This window comes from Leucopleurus acutus (assembly GCF_964270905.1).
Source record: "Leucopleurus acutus genome assembly, chromosome: 2".
NCBI lineage: Eukaryota > Metazoa > Chordata > Mammalia > Artiodactyla > Delphinidae > Leucopleurus > Leucopleurus acutus.
The window spans coordinates 108066988-108093007 of record NC_139143.1 but is presented as its reverse complement, the minus strand read 5'-3'; the positions used below and the strand labels follow the sequence as shown (position 1 = coordinate 108093007).

General features: G+C 38.3%; 1 protein-coding gene across 1 annotated transcript in view; it reads right to left on the bottom strand.

Moving 5' to 3' along the window:
- Positions 1-10030: 10030 nt before the first annotated feature.
- Positions 10031-26020, bottom strand: part of DPYD (dihydropyrimidine dehydrogenase) — an 803004-nt gene continuing 787014 nt past the window's right edge. Inside the window, exons 22-23 of the mRNA XM_082832404.1 lie at positions 14561-14701; positions 10031-11495 (exon numbers count right to left, since the gene is read on the bottom strand). Of these exons, the coding sequence (XP_082688530.1) occupies positions 11325-11495; positions 14561-14701 (312 nt within the window). The 3' untranslated portion in view covers positions 10031-11324. The remainder of the gene's footprint in view (positions 11496-14560; positions 14702-26020) is intronic.

The following is a 26020-nucleotide window of genomic DNA, read 5'->3' as shown; positions in this document are numbered from 1 at the left end:
GAAGTGGGAGGATGTCAGTTCTGGTCGAAAGTGTAGGATGGAGGGAATGGAGGGCAAGGACCAGGCAGGGGGCATGTTCATGGAGCCCTCAACTCTGGACCTCTGTGCGTCAGCTCTCTTCATCCGCGGCAGCCCCCCTATAAGGTCTGTTTACTCTTTTTCCACTTTAGAGACAAGGGAAGCGAGGCACAGAGAAGTTAGGTAACTTGTCCAAAGTCTAAAGCTAAGTGGCAAAATTGGGATTTCAAACCTGGGAAATCTGTCTCCAGAAACTGAACTTTTAGCCACTACTTTATTTTGCATCCCCTGAGAAACCTGCCACAAGGCTTGGCCCATCCCTTGTCCTTGGAAAGTGATTGTTGATGGAATGAACCCAGCTCTCCTGTCAAGCCCAAAGAGACTATGCTAGGAAGCCCTGCCCTTGAGCATGGGCACTGCCACCACCTACAACCAGAGAAGTTGGAGATAGAGGCCCTGGTCTCATGTTTCAGGACAGCTGCCTCCTTCCTTCCTTTTTACTCTTTATAACATCCAGCCAGCAGATCCTACTGCCCAGGGGCACCATCCTGAAAAGCTAATTTAAAAAAATATTTGATATTATATTATAATTTTGTATTATTAAACTAATATTTATTACACACTTTGCATGTGCAGGCACTGAGCGAAGCACTTTGCATGCAGTATCTCCTTTTGACCTCACAGTAGTGCTGAGAAGTTGATCACTGAGAGAGTGGTATATTGGTTAATGGCGTGGATTCAGGAGATAGACTGCATGCGTTCAAATCTCAGCTCTGCCATTTACCGGCAGTGAGGCTTGTACATATTGTTTAGTAGCTCTGTGCCTCAGTTGCCTCGGCTCTAAAACTGATGATAATAATAGTACATACTTCATAAGACTGTGATGGTTAAAAAGATTATAGGATGTACGGTGTATGTATGTATGGCATGTAGTGCCGACTGGTTAAATGTTAGTTGTAATCTCCTTTCTCCTGAGAAAACAGGCTGAGATTATTAAGTATCTTCCACAAGAAGACACAGCTAAGCGGCAGAGCCAGGATTCAAGCACAAGGAGTTTGATTCTAGAATCTGCATTCTACATCACTACGCCATGTCACCAGTCCACAAGATTCTGTTCACCTGGTATATATCTTCTGTGAAGTATCCTTTGCCTTTCCCAGATGAACTTAAGGATGCATTTATATTATTTCCATAATAGCACGATCAACATTCTATTAGAAGAAAATTACTGTGTATTTCTAGTATTTTTCCATTACTTTACACAGTGGCTGGTATCTACTGGTTATTAATAAATATATGGTGTTCTCAACTCTACTGCTAAATATATCTTCAATCCATTCCTTCATCTCTAACCCCACTATTGCTGCCTTATCAGTTCAAGTTCTCAAAATTTCTTGTTTGAGTGGCTGTAAGGGCACTGTAATTAAACTTTGTGCTACCATACCCATCACCATATGTCATGATATGAGATACTCTTAGTAAGCCTTTGTCTGTGCAATCAAAAGACTCTACAGTTTCCCTGCTGATAAAATTGATCTGAAAGCTAAATGTATATACACTTAGACCCGATAATTTCATAATTTGGACAGCCCCACCACCTGAAAGTCCTTAATAATTATCACTTGATGAATGTGGAGCTGTCTCCGCTATTTAAGGCATGGTAATGAAGAGTTAATTTGTAAACACCTCCTGGCTGAGTGTAAAAATGGTTGATGCAATACTATTGATAATATGCAAAGTATGGTTTTCTTTACTGTTGCTGTACCAAACAAGCCGTCTAAGATTTTCAACCACCCGACAAATTCCATAGGGGTCTGTAGGTAGTAATGAACATCTTCCCCAAGGAAGGTATCGTCTAAACTCTCTGAAATTGACAGTCATTCATTCATTAAAATCTCACTTGATACAGGAACTAATAAACTTCCTTTCCTAAATAACAAATCCTTTACAGTGAATAAAGATTAAGAAAACTTCATTTCTCATTTTGCCTCAGCATGAAACCGGTAGGCTAAATTTTATTTACTGCTCAATTACACACTCTGGTTAGGGGCCAAGCAGCTTCAGAATTTTCTATTTACTACAATTCTTTCAGGTTTTTTTCTATCTAGTGGAGTTGTACCTTATATTTTAGTTTTCAATACCTTGAAGCACCTTTTTATACACTTGTTTACAGTTAGAATATCCTCTTTTTGTGAGGCATCTATTTATGTCTTTTGCCCATTTGCTCTATTGGTGGTCTGTTTTTTTCTTATTGATTTGTAGGCCTTTTAATATTTTGTAAGTGAGTTCTTTGCCAGTTATATGTATTGCAAATGTATTTTCTCACTCTGTGACTTATCTGTTCATACTCTTAGTGGTCCTTTTGATGAAAAGAAACTCCTAACTTTTAAAAATTTTTTAAATTTTTGGCCGTGCCTCACAGCTTGCAGGATCTTAGTTCCCCGACCAGGGACTGAACCCAGGCCCTCGGCAATGAAAGCGAGGAGTCCTAACCACTGGGCCACCAGTGGCAGTTTCCCAGAAACTCCTAATTTTAATGTTGTCTTTATCAACTTTTTCCTTCATGATTAAGATTTTTGTTTTCTGTTTATTAAATATTTACCACTATGCACCCATCAGATTGCTAACACCCCTCCTTCCAATATAAAGGGTTAACAAGGGTGAAGAGGAACTTGAATGCTGCTGGTGAAGTGTAAATGGCTATAATAATTTTGCAAAACATTTCGGTAGCACAAATAATAATGAAGACACACAATTCCTACGATTCAGCTATCCCCTTCCTGGTTATTTCTCAAAAGAAATGCATACATCTATGCACCGAAACACAAACACAAGAATCTTCATAGCAGCATTATTTGTAATAGTAAGAAAGACTACCAACGACCTATATTTTCTTCAATAATAACATAGATATGAAATCATGTCATTCTTATGCACTGGAATACTATACAGGAATAAAAATCATCAAATTACATGCAATGGCATATATGACTCTCCAAAGGCTAATATTGAGTGAAAGAAACCAATCATTTAAAAAAATACATATTGTGGGGAACTTCCGTGGTGGTCCAGTGGTTAAGACTCCATGCTTCCACTGCAGGAGCACTGGTTCCATCCCTCATCCGGGAACTAAGATCCTGCATGCTGTGCAGTGTGACCAAAAAAAAAAAAAAAAAAGAAACAAAACAACTTACTGTGTGGTTCTATTTATATAAAGTTCAAAAATAGGCAAACCAGCATGGTGCTAGAGGTCAGGACAGTGGTTACTTTGCAGGAGAAAGGAAGACGTCCAAGAAGGATTTCAGAGATGCAGGGAGATTTTTGACTTGGGTGGGAATTAAATGAGTATTGTTCTCTTTGTGGTGTTCCTTTTTTTTTTTTTTGTGATACGCGGGCTTCTCACTGTTGTGGCCTCTCCCGTTGCGGAGCACAGGCTCCGGACGCGCAGGCTCAGCGGCCATGGCTCACGGGTCCAGCCGCTCCGCGGCATGTGGGATCCTCCCGGACGGGGGCACGAACCCGTGTGCCCTGCATCGGCAGGCGGACTCGCAACCACTGAGCCACCAGGGAAGCCCTGTGGTGTTCCCTTTGTGTGATAAGCTGAAACTTATGACTTGTGAATTTTTCTGTGTGTGCTATATTTTAATAAAATGTTTATGAAAATAAAGTTAGCACATAAGACAAAAATCATATTAAATTTCTTTTTGAGAATATTTGACTCTACATTTTACTGTCTCATCTCCTATACATATCAATGTAATCTGATATTTTTGGGCACAAATGAATGCTTTGTTTTTATTTCTAAGGTCATGTAAATTTCTACATTAGACAATTTTTTTTTTCATATCTTAGGTACTAGATTCTAGCAACACGGAACTATTATGGACCTTACAAATTATCTTTAAGTCCCTTGATAAAGACCTGAAGTAGGACAATGAGAATAGAAGAAGATACAGAAGCACTTCTTATTTCAGAGGTAGAATTTGATAAAAACTGGCAAAGGATGGGAGGAATACAGTGGGACAGACTGTAGTTGATTTTTATTCTTTGGTCCATCCGTTTACCCAAATTTGGTAACAGCAGAGGCTCTTGATCCTTGCAGAATATATGAGATTCCTATTGTTGCTGTAACTATCACAAACTAAGTTACTGAAAGCAACACAAATACTTAATCATCTCACAGTTCTGGAGATCAGAGTCTAAGAAGTGTCTCCATTGGTTACAAACTAACGATGGGCTGAACTGCCTTCCTTTCTAGAGGCTCTAGGGGAAAGTCCATTTTCTTGCTTTTTCTAGCTTCTTGAGGTGCTCGAATTCCCTGCCTTGTGACCCCCTTCCATTTTTAAAGCCCTAAGTGACCAGCTGAGTATTTCTCGATTGCATTGCTGACATTCTGTCTTTTCTGCCTCCTTCTTCCACTTACTGAGGACTCTTGTGATTACATTCAGCTCACCCAGATTATCTAGGATAATCTCCCTATTTTAAGGTCAGTTGATTAGCAACCTTAATTCAATCTGGTATTTATTCCCCCCCTTGTCATGTAGCTTGATAAATTCACAGGTTCCAGGCATTAGGACATAAGCAGCTTAGGGAGGGGACATTGTTTTGTCTACCACACAACAATATGATATTTTTTATGATACAACAAAGAAGATGTGAACTTAGAGCTCCAGGGGTCACACGTGGAACCTGAAAATAAAGCCACAGAAGGCAGAACAGAGAGATGAAGGGAATCTGAGTTCTGCTGATGCTGTTATTTGAAACTCTGGATCCAATAAACACTACCCCTGGGTTTTTAGTTATGTAAGCCAATAACATCCTTCTTTCTTTTCCTAAAATAGTTTGAATTGGATTTTCTGTCACTTGAAATTAAGCTTCGTGACTGATATGGGGCAGGAAAGAAAGGAAGAGCTTATTGTGATTTTATTGGATCAATCCTGAGTGACTAGATGAGGAGCAAAGCTATGATACACGAAGAAGGATGGGAAGAGATGAACTAAGGAGGAGATAAGAGTCGACTTTAGGCATCCGAAGTTAGGCTTTGTAACTGAATATCCATTGTACAACAAGCACTCTGATATACACATTTGAAATTCAGAGAAGTGGGGATGACACATAGACTTTGGAGTCACCAGTCTTTCTCCTCTTATCTTTAATGTAGATGTTTTATCTATGGTGTTCTTTGCTAGGTCCTTGGACTCCTATACTGCTGTCTTTATCAGAAGAGAGCATAAAGTTGCCATGTTCTTGTCTTCAGGAAACTTTCAAAGAATTTTATTTTAAGGGTTAGCTCAGAATAATACTGGAATAGGAGGCATTGCCATTGGCCATAGTTGTTGGTAAGACGTTGCAGTAGGATAAAAATTACGCATGCTGGACTTCCCTGGTGGTGCAGTGGTTCAGAGTCTGCCTGCTGATGCAGGGGACGCGGGTTCGTGCCCCGGTCCGGGAAGATCCCACATGCTGCGGAGCGGCTGGGCCCGTGAGCCATGGCTGCTGAGCCTGCGCATCCGGAGCCTGTGCTCCGCAGTGGGAGAGGCCACAACAGTGAGAGGCCCGCGTACCGAAAAAAAAAAAAATTACTCATGCTTGTAGTCTCAAAAGAGAAAACGAACTTTCATTATTAAATATACCATGCCCCCCCAACCACATAAGTGCCCCATCAAAACATCACAACCTATAAGAAGGAAGAGCAAGATGTAGTCTCCCAAATGTTGCAAAACAAACGGGGAATGTAAAAAAAAAAATATGGTTAGCTTCCTACAGTTCTGTCCCAAATCCCTAAGCCCTCCCTCTCTGTTTCACTCAGAAGAGATTCTTTTAAAACAGAAAATAAGCATTTTTGAGTTTCTTACATAAAGACATGAATTGAAAGTTTCTTATCTTTCACTCAGGTCCTTATATCTCCAAGAAAATATGCAGACTTAACCTTTTCAATAATTGAGTCTTAACATACATGGGTCTTTCTCACACTTGTGTGTGTGTGTGCGTGTGCGTGTATACTTGGCACTTTATCTTTGACCAAATACCTAGATTCCATGGAGCTGGATACCATAAAATCACAGAAGGTCAGGAAAGATGAATAAGCCAGCACTAGTAATAGGCAGGTAGATCTTAGTTTCAACAGAAACACATGAAGGAAAATTATTGGTAGGAGAGGAGGTCTTGACCCGTATGTTGACTAATGCAAATCTTCAAAAACTTCCAGCAGTGTATGAATTTGAATTCATCAATGGTAGTGGAATAGAGAAGGCAGGGACACAGAAGACTCTGGGTGCTTGCGGAACACAACATATGGAAAAGCACTACACAAATTCTGTAAAGAAATAACTGCATAGATACATTAATCAATATGACTCACTACTATAGACTATCTACCAGTGACAAGATGGCTTGGTTCCTTTAATGGCACAGCAGTTTATAGTGCATATTAGAAGAATAGTAAATATGAAAACAATGATAGACAATATCAGAGTTTATAAATGCTATAGATCAGTTAATGAAAGGCTAACATACTCAGAGGGACAATTAGCCATGCAAGTTTCCAACCTGAATGGGACTATTCACTTAAAAAATGTCATTTTATAATTTAAAAAATTTAAGCAGAAAATCTGTACTAATTAATAAAAGAGGTACTATATTAATTAATGTTACCATATTAATTAACCCTTTCAGACAATGGTTATTTCATAGTTTCTTCAGGCCATTAAATGGCACCCTAAGACCACCAAAAGTGAATAATGCATCTCCAAATATTCATATTGTAGAAAAATAGGTAATACCCACTTAGCAAAATAATACGGAAGAGAGGGCATTGTCTGAAAGTCAAGTCAGCTGAGCTTCATTTCTAAATATGGTAATTGGATATATACATATATATGTTAAGTTTCATTACTGGGATCTTTCATTTTTGTTAGAATTAGCTACCCTACTCTCTCTCTCTTTTTTATTTTATTTTTTGCGATACGCGGGCCTCTCACTGTTGTGGCCGCTCCCATTGCGGAGCACAGGCTCCGGACGCGCAGGCTCAGTGGCCATGGCTCACGGGCCCAGCTGCTCCGTGGCATGTGGGATCTTCCCAGACCGGGGCACGAAACTGTGTCCCCTGCATCGGCAGGCGGACTCTCAACCACTGTGCCACCAGGGAAGCCCGGCTACACTACTCTCTTTTTAAAAGAATCTTGGGGCTTCCTTGGTGGCGCAGTGGTTTAGAATCTGTCTGCCAATGCAGGGGACACGGGTTCGAGCCCTGGTCGGGGAAGATCCCACATGCCGCGGAGCAACCGGGCCCGTGAGTGAGCCACAACCACTGAGCCTGCGCTTCTGGAGCCTGTGCTCCGCAGCAAGAGAGGCCACGTTATTGAGTAGGCCCGTGCACCGCGAGGAAGAGTGGTCCCCGCTCGCCGCAACTAGAGAAAGCCCTCGCACAGAAACGAAGACCCAACACAGCCAAAAATAAATAAATAAATTTATTTTTTTTGAAAAAAGAATCTTGATCTTCCAACTGCTTGGAATGTCTTTTTCCAGATTGCTATGATGATGAATGAATGCTTAGGAAGTCATACCACCAGTTAATACTAAGACAGTCTGATTTTGAGTCTAGCAAATGTAGAATTTTGATAGTAGCCTTTTATCTCTTTAAAGTGTATTTGAAATTTCTATATTCATAAATAATAGCAACAGAAATTATAATTATATCTAATGTATTAAATGCAAAGCTATCACCTTCTGATGAAATTTTACAGATGAATAAATTGAGGTTCAGTGGTCTAGTTAACATATCCAAGTTCATGTGCTTGGCAAGCAGCAGATCCAGATTCTAATAACCTGTGTGTAAGATGAATGACTTTTTTCACATTTGTAGGAAGGTTTGGGAGGTGCAAGTGAAGATGGGGAACATGCACTGTGGGCTGTGTAGTGGGGGAGTGGAGTATTGGGTTTAAATACGGACTTTGCCCTCTTCAGTGTATGGTCTTGGGCAAATTGCATAAACTCTTTGAGCCTTGGTTTTCCATCTGTGAAATGGGCCTAATAACCTCTATTCTGATCAAATTACTGTGTGCTTAAATGAGATGTTTTATTTACATTTTAGTTTTGGTTTGTTGCTGTCATTTTGGTTGATAGAGTTTTAAAACAATGGTAGAAGAATTTGTTCTGCATTAAAAAATGTGTGTCTTATATAAACAATATTTACAGGTAAATTTTTTTCTTAATGTACAGTCAACAAGAATTTTTAAGTTATTTTATTGTAATGACAAGGCTCTCACATGAGTAGTACAAGATAGACTGCTGATGGTCTCTTCAGACGATATTAGATAAGATCTTAGTAACTGAATGTGTTTATATTATTGAAATTCTGTGTTTATTATAAAGTATAACCTGATTATATGAGCTCTAGTGTAAACATATTTTTTTTTATGATTTTTTTTAAGAAGATGTTGGTGGGTAGGAGTTAATTAATTAATTAATTAATTATTTTTGCTGTGTTGGGTCCTCGTTTCTGTGCGAGGGTTTTCTCTAGTTGTGGCAAGTGGGGGCCACTCTTCATCGCAGTGTGCGGGCCTCTCACTATCGCGACCTCTCTTGTTGCGGAGCACAGGCTCCAGACGCGCAGGCTCAGTAGTTGTGGCTCACGGGCCTAGTTGCTCCGCGGCATGTGGGATCCTCCCAGACCAGGGCTCGAACCCGTGTCCCCTGCATTAGCAGGCAGATTCTCAACCACTGCGCCACCAGGGAAGCCCAGTGTAAACATATTTTTAAGTGAACACATTAAAGATTTTAATGAACTCACTGTTAACAAGGGAACCAGTAAGATTTATAACTTGTTCCAATATAAACATTTTCATTTTAAAATAACGAACATAGGGGCTTCTCTGGTGGCGCAGTGGTTGGGGGTCCGCCTGCCGATGCAGGGGGCACGGGTTCGTGCCCCGGTCCGGGAGGATAACGCGTGCCGCGGAGCGGCTGGGCCCGTCGGCCATGGCCGCTGGGCCTGCGCGTCTGGAGCCTGTGCTCCGCCGCGGGAGGGGCCGCGGCGGTGGGAAGCCCGTGTACCGCAAATAAATAAATAAATAAAATAACAAACATAATAGAAGAGACAGAAGATGATTTGTATCCAAAACATATCTTTGTTTTCTAAATTGCTTCACTATAGGATGCTTTTAAATGAGAAAAAAAAAAAGTGAATACTTATTCAATAAGAGTTATTTAATTAACCTGTATTATTTTGTTTTATCCTCACAATAACCTTGGGAATTAGAAACTATTTTAATACCAGTTTTATAGATTAGGAAGTTTGGTTGTCTGAGGTAACAAGCAATTAAGTGACAGCCAGGTAGCAAACTCCAAAGACTGCAATTATCTTCCAACTTTGGTTAAAGCCCAGAGTATGTAAAGGACATATGTTTGGAATAGTAGTGGAGGCTCTTAGTAGGAGAGTATTCAATTCCATTTTAATGAAACTGCATTTAATTTGTTAACACATGAAAGGATCTGGAGGTTTTTATGGTGGTGGAGAAATATGATGGGACATTCATGTTGGCAAGTAATCTATCAATAGAATAGCACTGAAGAAGTGGAAGGGGATGTTGGATGGCCTGTTAGGAGGTATTACAAGAGCTGCATAATACACAATGGAGGAAAGAACCATGGCAGTTTCTACAATTTAGAGCTGGGGAAAGACTTGGGGAATGTTTTAGTAGTAAAATTGTTGGACATGGTAAGGGACTGCATGAAAGCAGGGAAGACAAAAAGCAGGAGAAGTAACTATTTTGACTTTTGAAATTGAGTTTGAAATGCTTAAATACAGCAAGTGGTCAGATACATGGACAGAAGTCCAACTTGGAGGTATAGATGTTAGCACCATCTGTATAGAAGGGGTTACCAGAGTCAAGAGTGGGAAGAAATCTTAAGGACACCTTCATTAGATTTGAACTAGCTTGATACGTATGACTGACTGTGAATGGAATTTGCTGTAGAATTAACACCAAACTGCTCTACCAAGAGATAGCAAAAGACCGTGTTATTTAATAATGCTTTATAAAATTTTATTTGGTATTATTCAATCATACAGATTTTGTGGTAAATGTGCATTTCTAAAAGTGCATAATCAAACATTTAATTTTTCTTGATCTTGCATTTGTCATAGAAATATGCCACAGATGATTACATAAAGATTCACTACTTATGGATTCATATTAAAATATGCCACAAAGAAGAGATAAACTAATTTATAGGATGCTATTTGCTGATTATGAAAATAGAGAAATACGAAAATATTATTTGGCAGTAACAGAAAATATTTCTTTTTTATTTAATTACTTTCAAAATTCCACATAAACACTAAAATAAAGAGTTGGTAAAGTGGTATCACACATTTAATATATATTTCCAATACTATATTTTTCATTCTTGAATGATGAAGCACATGACCCACTGCTGTATAATCTGGGTTGTGTTCAAACATTAATTGCTGTAATCATGAAGGTTACTATTAGAAGCACATAGAACAGATCTGTGCACAGCAAAAGAGTGGCTTTAGCCAGAGCGCCGTCCTAACACATCTTACTTTGTTAGGAACATAGTTTAAATATTTAAAGAAGAATGTCATGTTGATTCATTGGTGGCATTTGGACACCCATCTAAGGAGTGAGTGATGAATAGCACAGTGTGATATGAATGGTTACTAAATACTCTCGCCTTCAGTATCCAGCACCAAAAAGAAGTTATTTCAGCGAAGGGACCTGAAAAAAGTTTCCCAAATCCTTGTTGGCTTTCTTTTCCTGCCACAGAAAATTATTATGTGACTTCATTTGAGCTTTATGGAGCTAATTACCTTTGCTTAGAAACAGAGTTAAAATTAAATGTAATTTTTAATTATAAAATGTTGCCTTGGAAACATTTGCTCATAAGTTAAATTGTACTTTGTTCTAAAATACTTATTTCTTTTACAATTAGAAATCAAAGACAGAGCCCAGCATAGGGCAATTTGGAAACTGTAGTATTAATTGCCACAGAACTGCTAATATTTTTCATAATGGACAACTGATGGTGAACATCCAATTAACTGCTACACAGTTATATTTAACAGCTCTCCTCAGAAAAATTCTATTTTATGACCATTAACTGAATGGTCACTGGCAGTAGACATTTTTAAAATTTAGAAATGTCTTTAGAAATTATCTTTTTTTATTTAGAAATTATATGTTTGTTTGAATTTAGAAAGAGCTGAGCATAATGATCACAATTAAAAAGATCAGCATAAGTAGGTGACCTCAAGGTCCACAGCAACTGTTTCACAAATCACCTTAAGACACGGGATTCACAGCCAAGGGCAAGCCTCTCTTTGGTTCATAAGGTGTTGTCCTGGAAACCATTCTGATGCAGTCGATAATAGGGCAGACGGAGAGACACAGGGTACAGCCTGTACAAGTGTCAGTAATGGTGGGCAGGTGGGTTTCAGGATCAAACTGGATAGCCTGCGAACAGAAATAAAGAGTCTTGCTGTCACTGCCCACAAAGGTCAAGAATGCCCCCATTTAGCATCAACGTTTTTTTCCACTGCAGGAGAGCTGCACTTGGAGACAACTACGCCCAGCACTGTGGTGCAGCTATAGCAACAGTTGAGCTGCCAGGGAGAAGGAAAAAAAAAAAAAAAAAAAGGACAAAAAAGAAATGCCTTTAAAATTAGAAACACAATGTTTAAAATTCCTTAGAGGTATTTTTCTCTCTTTGTGTGAGGAAAATATTTCATAACATAGTAACTCTCTAGTGTCCTGTGTTCTGAGAAGAACACAGGTCTTGTCAGTCTGACCATGACTGGGCAGGTGTCAGCTACCTGAGGGGGGCAGGGTGCTTCCACACCTTGTCCTTCTCGCACTCATGGTTCTCGGCAGTGGAGAAACGTCACTGTCAGATGGGGCAATGAATGCACTTGTTTGGATTTCAAATTATGTGTGTAGTGTTTAGAAGAAGGCAATAGGAAAAAAAATTAGCTTAAGTGCCAGCTTTCAGGTTTGAGGATTTCCAAGCTGATTCTAGGCATTACCCGACCACCAAGGGGAAAAATCACTGAAAGATGGGAGCCTGGACACCTGGCTTCCTGGTCCTGGCCTGACACTCCTCAGCTGGGAGAACCAGGATAAGTCTTCCAGCTCTAAAACTGCTCAGGATTTTGAGAAATTCAATAATTTATTCCATTTTCCCCCCCTCCCTTCTTTCCTTCCTTCCCTTCTTTTAACATGAAGCAATCTATAATGTGCAATGAAAATACCTAGTGTGAAATTTACAATTAGATTTTTATTTAAAGTCATGATGATTATTTGTTAGAGAGAGAAACATTTGTTTCCAAATGTTATAACATTTCTTATTTGGAAACAACATGCAAGAATTTCCATCTAGGGGAGACTTTAGGGTAGATACGTGCGGGCAGAGGGGACTTGAGGACTTGTCTGGAATCTTGCAGAACAATTTGATGTTTTTACTCAGATGGTGCACTAATTTGGAGGAACGAGCTAGGGGGCTGAGCAAAATTATGAGGGTCATTAAGCCCCCGCCTCACTCCAGATACTCCTTGAGGCCAGGTCTGCAAATCTTACATTTTGAAATAATTACTGAATTCTGTTGTGTTTTTTTTTCCTGTGTCATATACAACATGCTATATAATCCAATTCAAAATATTTTTTATGTTTAAACTTTTCCTCCCCCAAATGAGGCTACTTGTAACTATAATTTTTTTCTCTTTTATGCACATAAAAATGAAAATGGTCTCAGAATAAATTATGTCAGGCTGCTTAATATTTTTTAAAAATTTCTGATCTTTAAGGAAACAACCATATATCTGAACAAGAACTGTAGTTATGACAAACTATTAGAAAATTTGTCTAAACAAATTGTTGCTATGTTTTGTAAAACAACATCTCAGATGGCTGTTTAAATGAGTAAAAGCTATTTCTCTTCTTTATGTACCCTTTTATAAATAGAAATCCAAGAAACAATTGATGAAAATAAAATAATACTTATGTTTTAGAAATCTTAAACTTTGGGCTTCCCTGGTGGCGCAGTGGTTGAGAGTCCGCCTGCTAATGCAGGGGACACGGGTTCATGCCCCAGTCTGCGAGGATCCCACATGCCACGGAGCGGCTGGGCCTATGAGCCATGGCCGCTGAGCCTGCGCGTCCGGAGCCTGTGCTCCGCAACAGGAGAGGCCACAACAGTGAGAGGCCCGCGTACCGCAAAAAAAAAAAAAAAAAAAAAGAACTCTTATACTTTGAAAATTTGCAAACATGTTGAAGATTTTGATTTTCTATTTTTTATCCTTTAGAGACAAAAGAGTCAAAGGACTTTTAAAATCTTTTTAAATGTATAATTGTGATTTTTTTCCCCTCATTAATAAGATTATTTTTGCTAAAATTGTACCAAGGCTAGAATTCCAAGGTGGGAGTAATAACCTCTAAGATTTAAGATGTTAGAACCCTGATGCTGTGATTTTAGTGATGAAACTTCCTTACTTATCTCTGATTGGTTAATTAGAGAAAAGAAGAAATGAAAATGAATGTGATATGATTAGCATTTTCAAAGTAACTGTTAGAGACACTTCTCAGATAGAAAAAAAAGTGATACAAGGGTGAAAACTTGGTATAGAAGTAGTGTTAAATTAAGGAAGAAGAGATTTTTAAAAAATTAAAATTATGTCTGTCATACCTGTATTAGGTGATCAGAAGAATATGTAATATCGTACCACAAGCAAATAGGAACTTTCTCCAAGCTGAATAAGGTAAATGAACTACAATTTTTAACAATGGCCAGTTTATCTAATTTGAAAATTCATTAATCATCTTAAAGGGATCTTATTTTACTTTATTATACTTCTTTATAGCTTGAAATATTTAATGAAAATAATATTATTCTGTAGTTTTTAGCCTGAAGACAGTTGAATGCCCATTTTTTCTTTATTGTTCCATGGCAGACTCTCAGCTGAAGGCTGAGGAACTGGAAAGAATCTCTGGATCATTTCATGTGGTAGGAATACAACTTGTTGACTCTTCCAGTTATAGAGGAATTTCTGGTCCCAACCAGCCCATCTAGTTGGTGGGAAAATGCTTTTTCTTTCTAACTGAAGCTCAATCAATACTGAATGGAAGAGCATTCTCTTTTGGTAGAAGGAAGCAAGTCCTTTCAGGGTCATGGCAATAAATTGTAGCTCTTTTCCCTCTGCATGAGAGCATAATGCTTCCTCATGGGCATAATTGTGTGAATTTCTTTTTTTGTTTGAATTCTTCCTTCCAATTTTATGAGTGATGAAATGATACTAAAACAGTACTGTGCACTGAATGGTGGCATCGTTAGTATGAGTTATGGCTTCCCTTTAAAAAAAAAATCACTATGTTATGAGGGTGAGAGGACAGAGAGCTATGTCACTGCTGAGTAGCAATGTTTGGCACGTCTGGTCTGAATCCCACACTTTGTGACAGAAGATGCTTTCTGCTACAAAAGCCAAGAAGAAACATGCCTCACAGCATCCTAATTGCAGCAGGATTCTTACCTGGTAGCCAGAGTCATTACAGGTCATGTAGCATTTGCCACAGCTGATACACATTTCTTCATCAATCACAGCCACAACTTGCTCTAAGGTGCTCAGTTCACCAAATGTTCCAAGGTACTGCAGTGCTTTTCCAATCACATCCTGAAAGATAGGCACTGAATTACTTACAGTGTTCATTGTAAAACATTACCATGTGATGATTAGTATCTGTCCAAATTTCCCTGTTTTTATAAAATCCTGCATTATATAACTTAGAAGGTTTTGGATACTGTAGTTCTCACAGATATACTTTTTATAATTATAGCTTACATATTTCTGTCTCCTGAAAGATGGGCTTTCTGTATATATCTAGCGTAGACACACAAGACCTAACTAATTGCATTCATCAGGTTTTCTACAAATGATCTAAATCAGTGTTTCTGTGGACAGAAGAAATGACACCCTTTTCAGTGGTTGCGGCTTACTTTTTCTCAATTTTGGACTTTGAATGATCCAAAAGTAATGAAAAGTGACAAAGGGTAATGCACTGATACTAGAAAACTTTAGATTGCTAGGAATGAGGGGAATAAAAATGTGGACACTATGCATTTATAGCACTGCATTTGGAGTCTAGATTTCATTTAGAAGAGTGCTTTGATAGCATACCCACCTGTCATGTCTTGAAGAGTATATTTCACTATTTAAAAATTCTAATTTATGTTAATTACTTAGATTAATTTAATAGCTAAATAAGATGCTCTTTTACTATTAAAGAACTAGGATTTTCTTCATTCACCACTGAAGATTTTTCATGCTGTTACACATTGCTTTGTTCTTCATATTAATTGGAAGTGTGCTTAATATGTGAAGCACAGAAGGTGTTTCATCAACAATAAGAAACACTTTGTTTCATAAAACAAAACAGAAGAATGTAACAATGTTTGTAAAATTAGTATGCTGTCAAGATTTTCTGCTTCTGTTTTTAACTTTTAACAAGACAATCTTTTGTTTGAATTCAAGGTCCGTCTTCAAGGTGGTTTGACTCACATTTATGGTATCTTATTTTCTGTTCTTCTTTTTATGACCTTGGTTACCCTTTTTTACTCTATTTTTTCCTGATTTCAGCTCTAAATGACAATATGCTCATGACTTTGAGCTTTTAAACTGAAACAAAGCTTACATAATTATATACCATTCGTGTGTCTCTCAAAAAATAAGGTGATCAAAAACTTACTGTCTTTACTATTTTCTTTTCAGTGTGTTGAAGGTATAATTTCAGTGATACCACAGTCTGTTTGTAGAGGGGGGGCACTTGATGTCCAAATCAATATCTCCATTCTGAATTTCTCTCACAAACTTAAGATCTACTTTTATCAGCTGCATGATAAGCACTGTCATTAGAATTTGGTATGTCAAATTCACCACTCACCGAATTTTTCATCAGCATCACAAAACTGGATCTTCCTTCTGATTTCCTTAGTCTTAACTAACACTGTTAGGATTTCTTCAGTCACTGAGGCTTGAAATTTCAGAGTTGTATTTCACTCTGACTTCTCCCTACTCCAAGATCTCATTAGTTGCCAAGTCTTCTGAGCTCTGGATCTGCAATATCTTCTGAATCCTCTTTCCAAGTCTACTATAATCTTTAACCATTACTAATTAATTTCCCATTACTTCTAATGTAGTTATAAGAGCCTACATGTCTCATCCTTTTATTCTCCCTTTCCTTTCTACCTTATGCAGTGTTGTCATCTTCATCTATGCTGTAGAGCACAGCTTAAATTTTCTCACTACCTTACTCAAAAATCTGTTGAATTAAATACAGTTTCACATTTAAGTCTAGCATTTAAGGCTTTCTACCAACTAGTCTTTTTTGGTCTTATTTCTCACTTCCGAACACCATGTGCTTTAGCTACACTGGACACATGCCCTACACTGAACACACTTGTCAGTCAACTCCTCTGGCACCTAATTTTATCTTGAGTCCTCTGTCCAGAATACCCTTCCTTCCCATCTTCACTTTGAAAAATCCTGTCCATCCTTCAAAGACATCTCACATGCCACTACTTCCTGAAAATCTCCTTAATTCTTCCTTGTCCTTTCCTAACCAAATTGAAGATGTGATCTCCCACTTCTTCATTCTCTTCTTCCTTTGTCTCCTACATCTTTTCCTCCTGCCCTTTTCCCCTCTTCATCCTCTCTCTCTCCCCCTCCTACCAATGCAATGGCCTAGAGTGTTTTATCTATTATGTGGAACTAATGGTTACAGATTACTTTGAGTTCTTACTATGTATCAGGCCAGTGCCATAATTTTTAAGCATTTTCTCATTTAAATCTCACACATTTTATAGAGGATGAGATTATTGACATTTAAGGTATAAAATTAAATAAATGATGAAGCAGGGATTCAGACCAGTGCTGCCTAACTTCAAATTCTATGATCAAAAGCACTCTGCTTTACTGGCTCATCGGTTATTTCTCTATTTAGCAAAGTTTACTTCATGTTGTAGGTATTTTCTACATTCAGCTCCTTATTTGCAGCCTCTTAGGAGGCTTTATTCATCTTTGTATCTCATGTTGTGTATCTTGCTCCTCAGATCACTGAAACATAATGGGTACTCAAATATTTGTTAAAATAAATGTATCTTTAGTTTTTCTATATACTAAATATTCAGCAAAATATTAGGCACACAGTTGTATGAGCTAACAGCTACTTTTTGATTTACCGAATACTTTTATTAATATGAGATTCACAAAAAGATTTGAGTACCTCTTTAAATACAAAATAATCATAGTCAACGTATCTGGATATGTTTAATATTTTCTAATATTTTAAGACAGCAAATGCATGAGGTCACTCTATGGCTGTAAAAGACTCTACGTGATAGAAAATAATTTTTTCAATCTAGTAAACAAATTAGCCAGAACAGCTGTTTCATTGAATTAGATCATGGCTTGACTGAAATCATCAGTAAATATTCAAAAGATGATTAAACAGGAAACTCCTTAGATGGTCATCCAGCTTATAAGGCTTATTCCAAAGAAACAGTGCATATTTCTAAGGTATTTTATTGGAGGAAGCAAATTCACATTCTGTGTATATCAAATACGCCTTTTGCTCTATATTGGAGATTTGCTGTTGTCATTTATTAAAACATCATTGTTTAATGTGAAACTAAATCAAACAAAGTCCTTGGAGCCTCTAAAAATTATTTACACATGGTGTTAAAAATCACCCCTCATTCATCATAGTTCTTAAGATAATTATGTATATATATATATTTAATCTGGAAGAGGATAAAAGAATGGCAACAATTTAAAGTTATTTTGTAAAGAGTAATCAAAGAAAATGAATTATCATTCTATGTGGCAGAAAACGTGGACATTTGTTTAAAACTCAAAGCTTCCAGGTAGTACTGCCAGCTTATAAATACCCTTGAGTACACGTTCTGGAATTTGGAGTTTGCTGAAAGTTGCATATAATCAGTAAAGCACATATGGCTAGTCTGGTCCCTGTTGGACACATACCTGTGGAGATTAGGGTACCTACATTCATTATTCCAAGCAGGGTGTGGATATACAAAGGTCGCGCGATCTGCTATAGCCATCCCTGATTAGTGGAAAAGTTTATGTATGAATGTGTATGTGGGAAGAGTGATGCCAAATTCTTTAAAGTGTAGGTGATACATGTGATTTAAATATGTTTTCCCAAAATTAACGTTGGGAAGCAGTACAGAATTCTAGAATCACATCTTTGTCAATTAATTATTTGTTTGGGATAATCAAAAGTATTTTTAAAAACTAGATCAGTCAATATTTCTGTTTGATATACAGTTTGGGATCAAAAGTGAGGAACTAGAGGGCCCCCATCCCATCCCTGCTGCATCATACTTAATGTATTAGGCTTAGTATGACTTTCTTAGTTTGGGCCTATTTTTTTTTACGGGTGATTGAAGTATTTTCAAGTTGTGATTGATATCTGGCGTGTTAACTGTCCTTAGATTTAAGTCTTCTACACATCTGATTAGCATACTATTTACGATACCTGTAAAAAAGTGTCATTCAAAGGCCAGGACCAAGGACAGTGTGCTGTGGGCAATCACTATGATGTCTATCCAAAACAGATCAAAATTATTTGGACGTAGCTGTTTAATTACTTTACCATTTCCTTATCTGTACCATTACCAATGTCACAGGTTCTTATCTGTTATATCAAGTTCACTGCTTGCCTAATAAACCTATCAAAATAGGAAATGAGATAATTTGGTTTGTTCTCACAGAATTTATGCTGACACTTGATAATTTCTTCCTTTACTAATGCTCTCAAGTCAAAAGTTTAATGATCCTTAATGAAGCTTTCTGGTCTACTTCTATCTTTTCTTCACTCCCCTTGCCACATCAACCTTTTCCTTTTCTAAAGAACCTAGAGCGCCATTTAATTTTTAGCAGTATGATACAGCAATATCATACTAAAATAGTTTCAAAAATACAGCATACAATTTTTTTTTGATATTCTATATAATGTCCTCCGAGCTAGGAGACAGGGATGGTGACTGTACAATTAGATAGGGAAGTCTTGAGTTTAAATTCAGTAGAACTCTGATAACAGGACTCAGTGTGAATAAGCTGAGTTGGGAGGGCAGAGACAAAGCATGATTCAGGAAATAAAATAGTAAGTAAATTAGTGGAGAAGGTAAGAGAAACAAGCAAACCAAGAGTTGGGGTAGGAGCTAGTGAGGACCTGGGAACTGAAGTGGGTGAGAGAGGGTGGAGTGGAAGGGAGCTTGTTACTGAGAGACAGATGGGTGAGGTTTGGGTGTAGTCAATATTGGTTCAGTAGAGATCTGTGGCCCTGATCACTGTATTCTTTTTATGTGGGCTGGCTCAGGCTTTAAAGTAGCAAGTTCTTGCCAGACACTTTGGATTTAAATACATTTAATGAGGCTAAATGTGATATGTTTCTACTTTATCCTTACCTATCTTGGGCTTCACCTCTCGAATATGTTTTCCTTATCCTTTTCAGTTCTAAAAGCATTCTTTATGGGGATGCTACAAAGATAACAGGAGTTGAACAGTTCTAATTGTAAGTTAACAGTATACCATCTGCTCTAAGTAGTGGGTGTATTCTCTCTTTTTTTTTTTTTTTTACTTTTAATAGACAAAATATATTTCCATTTTTCCTAATATTTTCTCCCAATTCAGATAATTTGAGGCTTTGGTATTTCTGAAACACTTTAAAATCCTGATGCCACTCTTTTATGATCATCGTTGGTAATGTGATCTCTATTTTCTCATATGACTATTCAATACTGAGTTATCTAAACGCTTCACTCTTTTCCTATTCCTCGTGAAACTCAGAGATTATGTCACCAAATTTCAATTTGACAGCCTCTCATTCTTCTTGATCCATGTTCAGGTTAGAGCTCTGACTACGGGATTGTTTTCTATTGTTGTTTCTGAGCTCCCTGAAAGTAGATTTACTAAAGGTGGCATACTTGTACATTTAAGTTTAGACTTCCTTTCTGTGGCCTAACAAACTCTACGATGATATGGGATGGTTACTTTCCTTCAAGATTCTTTTAGCTGCCATTTTCCCCAAACAGATTTTTATAAGGAACCAGAAATAAGTCAATGCAGTAAGTCTCTCATTGCTTCTCTCTCCTTTGTGAGATTAAATTTCCAACATGGGAATTCAATAGTTTTGCCAATGTTTTGCCTTTAGTGGAGTGGGATTTTCATCTGAAGTCTGTAAAGGCTTACATCGCTGCTCTATCTTGCCTGTCCGTATTAACCATCTAGTTATGGGGTCTCTGATGTAGTCCCCGAAAACATTTCTGTTTTCCTTTCATTTCACTCTCCTGCAGCTGCTTCCTCCATGCTTCACTTTCACGTTTGTGGATTTCCACGCATGTGTATATCTTTTTGACATATACTGTTCCTCCCCCAGCCCTTTCATCAGACTTATTTATTCCAAAGAAGATATACCTTTCCATCATCATATTCCAGTCAGGAATCACATCTCAAAACATCCCCGTAAGACTTCAGAGTTGATTTTCACCATATTCTGTTCATGTGTTTTAAAGTGCAGTCTGATAATTTTTCATCTGCTATTTGTCTGTATATAGACAACTGAGAATGTTAATGCCTCCCGCCCATTTCTCTGGTATCTTCTGAAAATTGCTGGGAAAATCCTCTACTATTTTTCTTCCTGTGTCATCCCTTTTATGCTCCATAGTATCTAATATGCCTTACAGTTATATATGAGTACTTTTCTCCTTCCCCTCACAACTCAATTGAAATAATAAACCTCTCGATCAGACTGACTGGTCTCCTGCCAACACTGTCTTGCCAGTCTTATGAGATGCAGTCTATCTCTTCCTAGAAGCAGCAGGAAGAGATGAAAACATCACTAGTGCCCCTAAACCATTCATTTTCCTACCCAGAAATTCAAAGACGTTAGAGATACATTCCTGGCTTCATAAAGAGAATGAGAATTCATTCTCAAATATATCAACAGAAGTGGGAAGCATTCGGGGAACTTTATAAGCCTTGGCAGACTCTCAAATCTCTGTTATATGCTGCCTGGGACTACAGCACGTTTCTCATTTAGCAGGGCCAAATGTGCACGCTGTCACTTCAGTTCTCTTCAGCCAGGAGATAAAACGGCTTCCTATTTGGTTTCTTTTCTCTAGCACAGGTGAACCTGTGGAATGTGTTAGGAGCTTCTTCAGAAGGTCCTGGTCCATCTTTTAGAAGGAGACCTTTACATCTATTGCTGGAGGTCAGTTGTCTTTTTCTTACTTTATCTCATTCTTCCCCTTCCCCTTTAGCACTGATTTTGATTACCCTCCTCTTCCTCAGAAGCCTTTTCTTTCACAAAAGCGACAGCTCCGCAATATGGCAATATGTATGGTAAATGTGTCACTATGAAATGGAAATCCAGATGTAGGGTTGATAAAGAGGAAATTGACTGAACGCCAGGCTGATGCTAGGGCCCCAGACTATTCCCTGCGGTAGGACTGACAGCCTCTGAGACCATTTTTTAGCTTCCAAGGACTCAAGGGGAAGGTGGATACCATGTTGGCTAGTGAAGACTTCTGGTTCTCAAGGACCCCCTAGTCACAGTGTAACACTGAGAGTAACCACTCTTGACGCTCTAGCTGAAATCCTTAAATGTTTAATCAGTATATCCCCTCGCCCTTTTACATCATGTTAAGACTGAGCAAGAAAACTGGATTATTTTCCTCATTACTGCCTCTCAGTTTGGTCCTTTCTAGGAAATCCTATTGAACAAAAGAATGAGTTTTGTATTGGATTTAAGGTCCCATGGCTGCATTTATTCCAAGTATGTATTAACACTATGCTTTGCAAACATACTCATATGCTTGAAATGCCACCTTCCTTTTTTTTTTTTTTCCTTTCATGAGAGACAGAAGAAGATAGTGATTAAGGACCAAGTTTTAGAGCCAGATTTTGGAATCAAGTCTTGGTTTTCATGTCTTCCTAGCTGTGTGACCTTAGACAAGTTATTTAACCTCTCTGTTTATTAATTACTTAATCAGTAAAATAGGGAAAATATGGGTACCTGATAGGGTTATGGTGAGGATTAAATGAGTTAATTCACAAGCATGCAGAACAGTGCCTGAAACCTCATAAGTACTCAATAAATATTAGCTTTTATTATTAATTCTCTGCTTAATTAACACTAATTTATTAAACTCCATGTTAAATATCACCATCTCTGTGAAGCTTTGCACAATTACCCGAGGCGGAACTAATCCCTTTCACTCCTCTGTGTTCCCAGAGCATTTTGTACATATTTGATTGAACTGTAAATAATTTTTAACATGTGTCTTTCTCCCTTGTTAGACTGTGAGCTCCGTAAGGATAGATATCTCTCTTTTTAAAATTCATGTTGTATTCCCAGTTTCCTGGATTGCAGTGAGTGCATAATAAATATATGTTAGCACTACATCTCCACCAAGATCAGGAAAAACCTGGTGCCTTGAACCATGCCTTGTTAGTCTCTGGATGAAGACCCAGTCCTGAGCACAGTGCTAAGGTCACATAGCAAATACTCAATAAATACTTACTGATTGACTGATATTGAAACTGCCTACTTCTGAAGCAGCAGACCATTAAGTCTTATCTGAGGCATTTGAAAGAAAAGAACAAAAGATGAGATCTATTGAGCATGGCTTGCTTAGAAATAATATTGTCACACTCATAACCAGAGAAGATGGGGGTAGATTAGAAACTTGAATCCATGACTGAAAAACTTGTTCAGACAAGAGGGGCTTAGTCAACTTTGTGGGACCCTGGGGCCCTTTCTATAGCAGATGGGGAATAATATACTGTGCTAGCTGAGAGGATAAACAAAGCAATGGCATGGAGTTTAAACTATTGAACAGAGGAATCTATAAAGAGGCCAGCAGCGAGTAGGGAAGAAACATGCTAAAATAAACAAATAGGTGGACAGGGAAAATATTAAGCACGAAAACAGATAACCCAGGCCCTCAGGAAAAAGGGGAGATGGAAAAATGGTATGTCAAGAACAGAAGAAACACTGTAGGGAAAACATAAAAGTAATGATGAAGCAGCAGAGGGAAGTACGTAGCATGCCTGGGTAAGTGTGGTACAATAAAACAATAAAAGCACAAGAAGAAATGTCTGATTCACATGCAGAGAGAAAATGACTCTTAAAGGGAACGTGGCTGTTAATTTCAATGGGGACTGAACAACCACATGGCCGCATCATCCAGATGGAGTCTAAAATAATGGGCAAGGGGGCAAGGGACTCGTACGAAAATGACAACAACCGTGGCTCCTTACATTTGAATAGAACTATGCCTCGTGCAATACTTTCACACACATCATTTCATTTAGAACAATGGAGTTGAGGTCTTCTGACATTATCTAGTATTTATTCTCCTTCCTGCCAATCTCCCACCTAGATTGTTACAACAGCCTTCTAACCAGCCTTCCTGCTTCTGTCCTTGCCCATCTAGGATCTTGTATCAACACCGCAGACAGAATGAGCCTTTGAAAAATTTTGTCAGATCACATCATTCTTCCTTTTAAAAAGCCTCAATAGTTTCCTGCCAAGGACTCTCCTACTTCGGGGTCTTTGCATTTTCTGTTCCTTCTGAATGGAACGTTCTCCCCCGACCCCGATATTTATCTGCATTGATCACTCTCTCACTCTTTGAAGTGTTTACTCATATGCCATTTAACCAGGCAGGCATCTCCTGATCAACCTCTCCAGCAATTACTTTTCCCCTAATCCTGCTGTATCTTCTCCACAGCACTGTGACCATCTGACATAGTATGTACCCACTCGTTCATTTGTTTATTGTCTGTTCTATAATGTAGACACCAAATGTAGACACCACGAGAGCTGGGCTTTTGTTTTGTTCACTACTGAATTGTTAGACTAGAGTAGTGCTGGAACATAGTGGGTGGATGTTAATAGTTGTTGGATGAATGACAAAATGGATGTATGGGTGAATAGGACAATTATTGCCAACTGGAAATTGGAATCTCAGTGGTTACATGTGAAAGGCAAAATGAAACAATACCAGATGTCCTTGCCAAGATGAGCAGTGCTTTCTGACCTGCGGATCACTTCCTCATTCTTAAGACTTCCTCTATTTTTTTCTCCACGTCATCATTTCCTTCTGGTTATTCTCTTATTTCTTTGATCACTTGTTCCCATTTGCTTCCCCAGAACTTCCTACTCCCTCATAGGGTATTAGGTTAAGCAAGAAATGAAGAAAATATACGTGAAGCTTCTGTCTTGTGTCTGGCACCCAGTAGGCGGTCAGCATGTCAGTTCTTTTTTCTTTATATCATCCAGCACAGGTGCAAAATTAGTTTGAGTTCACTAATTTCAATATGCTCAAATCTAAATTTTTCACCCCACATTAAAAAACTCATCAAACCTAAAACACCAAGAATAAAACCCTGATTCATTATCTTTCATTTTTCTTTATCTCAGTTAGTGGGACTATCAAAAATCTAATCATCTTAGTCTCCTTATTTTCAACTCCTTACTGTCCCTTATACCTCAGTATATAAAGAGAATCATCAAATTTTAGAGGGAGAATTATCAAGTCTTCATCAATTTAACCTCTGCTTCTGTTTCCATAACCATGGCCACTCACCAAATCTAGGACCACATTATGAATCACTGGGAACATCCCTTTTTCCACTTACCCCTCTAATCACTACCCAGTCTACAGGGCTCCTTAAACGCCAGTTCCTCAGAGAGGCCTTCCTCATCTCCTTCAATCTAAATTAGGTCTTGCTATGAAAGAGACTCCACACATCCTGTATTTTTCTTTATTGTTTGTATTACAAATATAGCTTTATATTATTAGTGTGATTCTTTGTTTTAATACCTGTTTCTTTCTCTATTCTGTATGCTTCATGAGGACAGAGGCTGTGGCTGTTTTATTTTTTGTACTATAGATGCTCAATTCCTAGCACACTGCTTGTCTCATAGTGGGTATATGATAAAAATTTCCTGAAAAATATATGGACTTCTTCAAAACTTCCAACTTGGTTGACTTCCAGAGCTTTATGTATTCCTACTAACATTCTTGAGTTCACTTTATTGGACATATGGAAATGGAGGGTCACCCTAACCTGTTATCTACTTCAAGCTGTCCATTCCTAACATCATAACTAATAGTGGGTAACATATACAGTATTTAGGATATGTTTGGTGCAGGCTAAAAGCACTTCACACACTACCTAATTTATAATCCCATGAGGCAGACTCTTTTTTTTTTTTTTTTGCGGTACGCGGGCCTCTCACTGTTGTGGCCTCTCCCGTTGCGGAGCACAGGCTCCGGACGCGCAGGCTCAGCGGCCATGGCTCACGGGCCCAGCCGCTCCGCAGCATGTGGGATCTTCCCGGACCGGGGCACGAACCCGTGTCCCCTGCATCGGCAGGCGGACTCTCAACCACTGCGCCACCAGGGAAGCCCAGGCAGACTCTTTAATTATGTCCACTTTACAGATTAGTTAACCGAGGCAAGTTCATGTAGCTGCTAAATGGCAGTGGCATAATTTGAACCCAAGCAGCGTGACAGAGTAGTTTCAGGCTTAATTCAGGAAACTCTTTTCCCATAAATATAATCTTCTAAAATCTTATAAACCTTGCTACATCTTTCAATGAAGGAAATAGCTTCTTAAGACTTTCTAGCAGTCACTTTCTTCAAACACAGGCTACTTACTAAAATGACACTGGTAAGCCCAAATTCAGTTTCTTTAAATGCCTATGGCATTGCAGTAGGTAGAAAATCATATGTCACTCTCTTATCCAAGATGACTTAATGTATTGTCTGGACTCCATTCCTTCCTTATTTGCCAAGGATATAGCTTCTTTAATCATGCCCTTTCTGGTAGCTTTAGCTATCCTTTCCTAGCATATAAACACATGCAAGCTTATAGTATCCTAACATATACAAACCAACC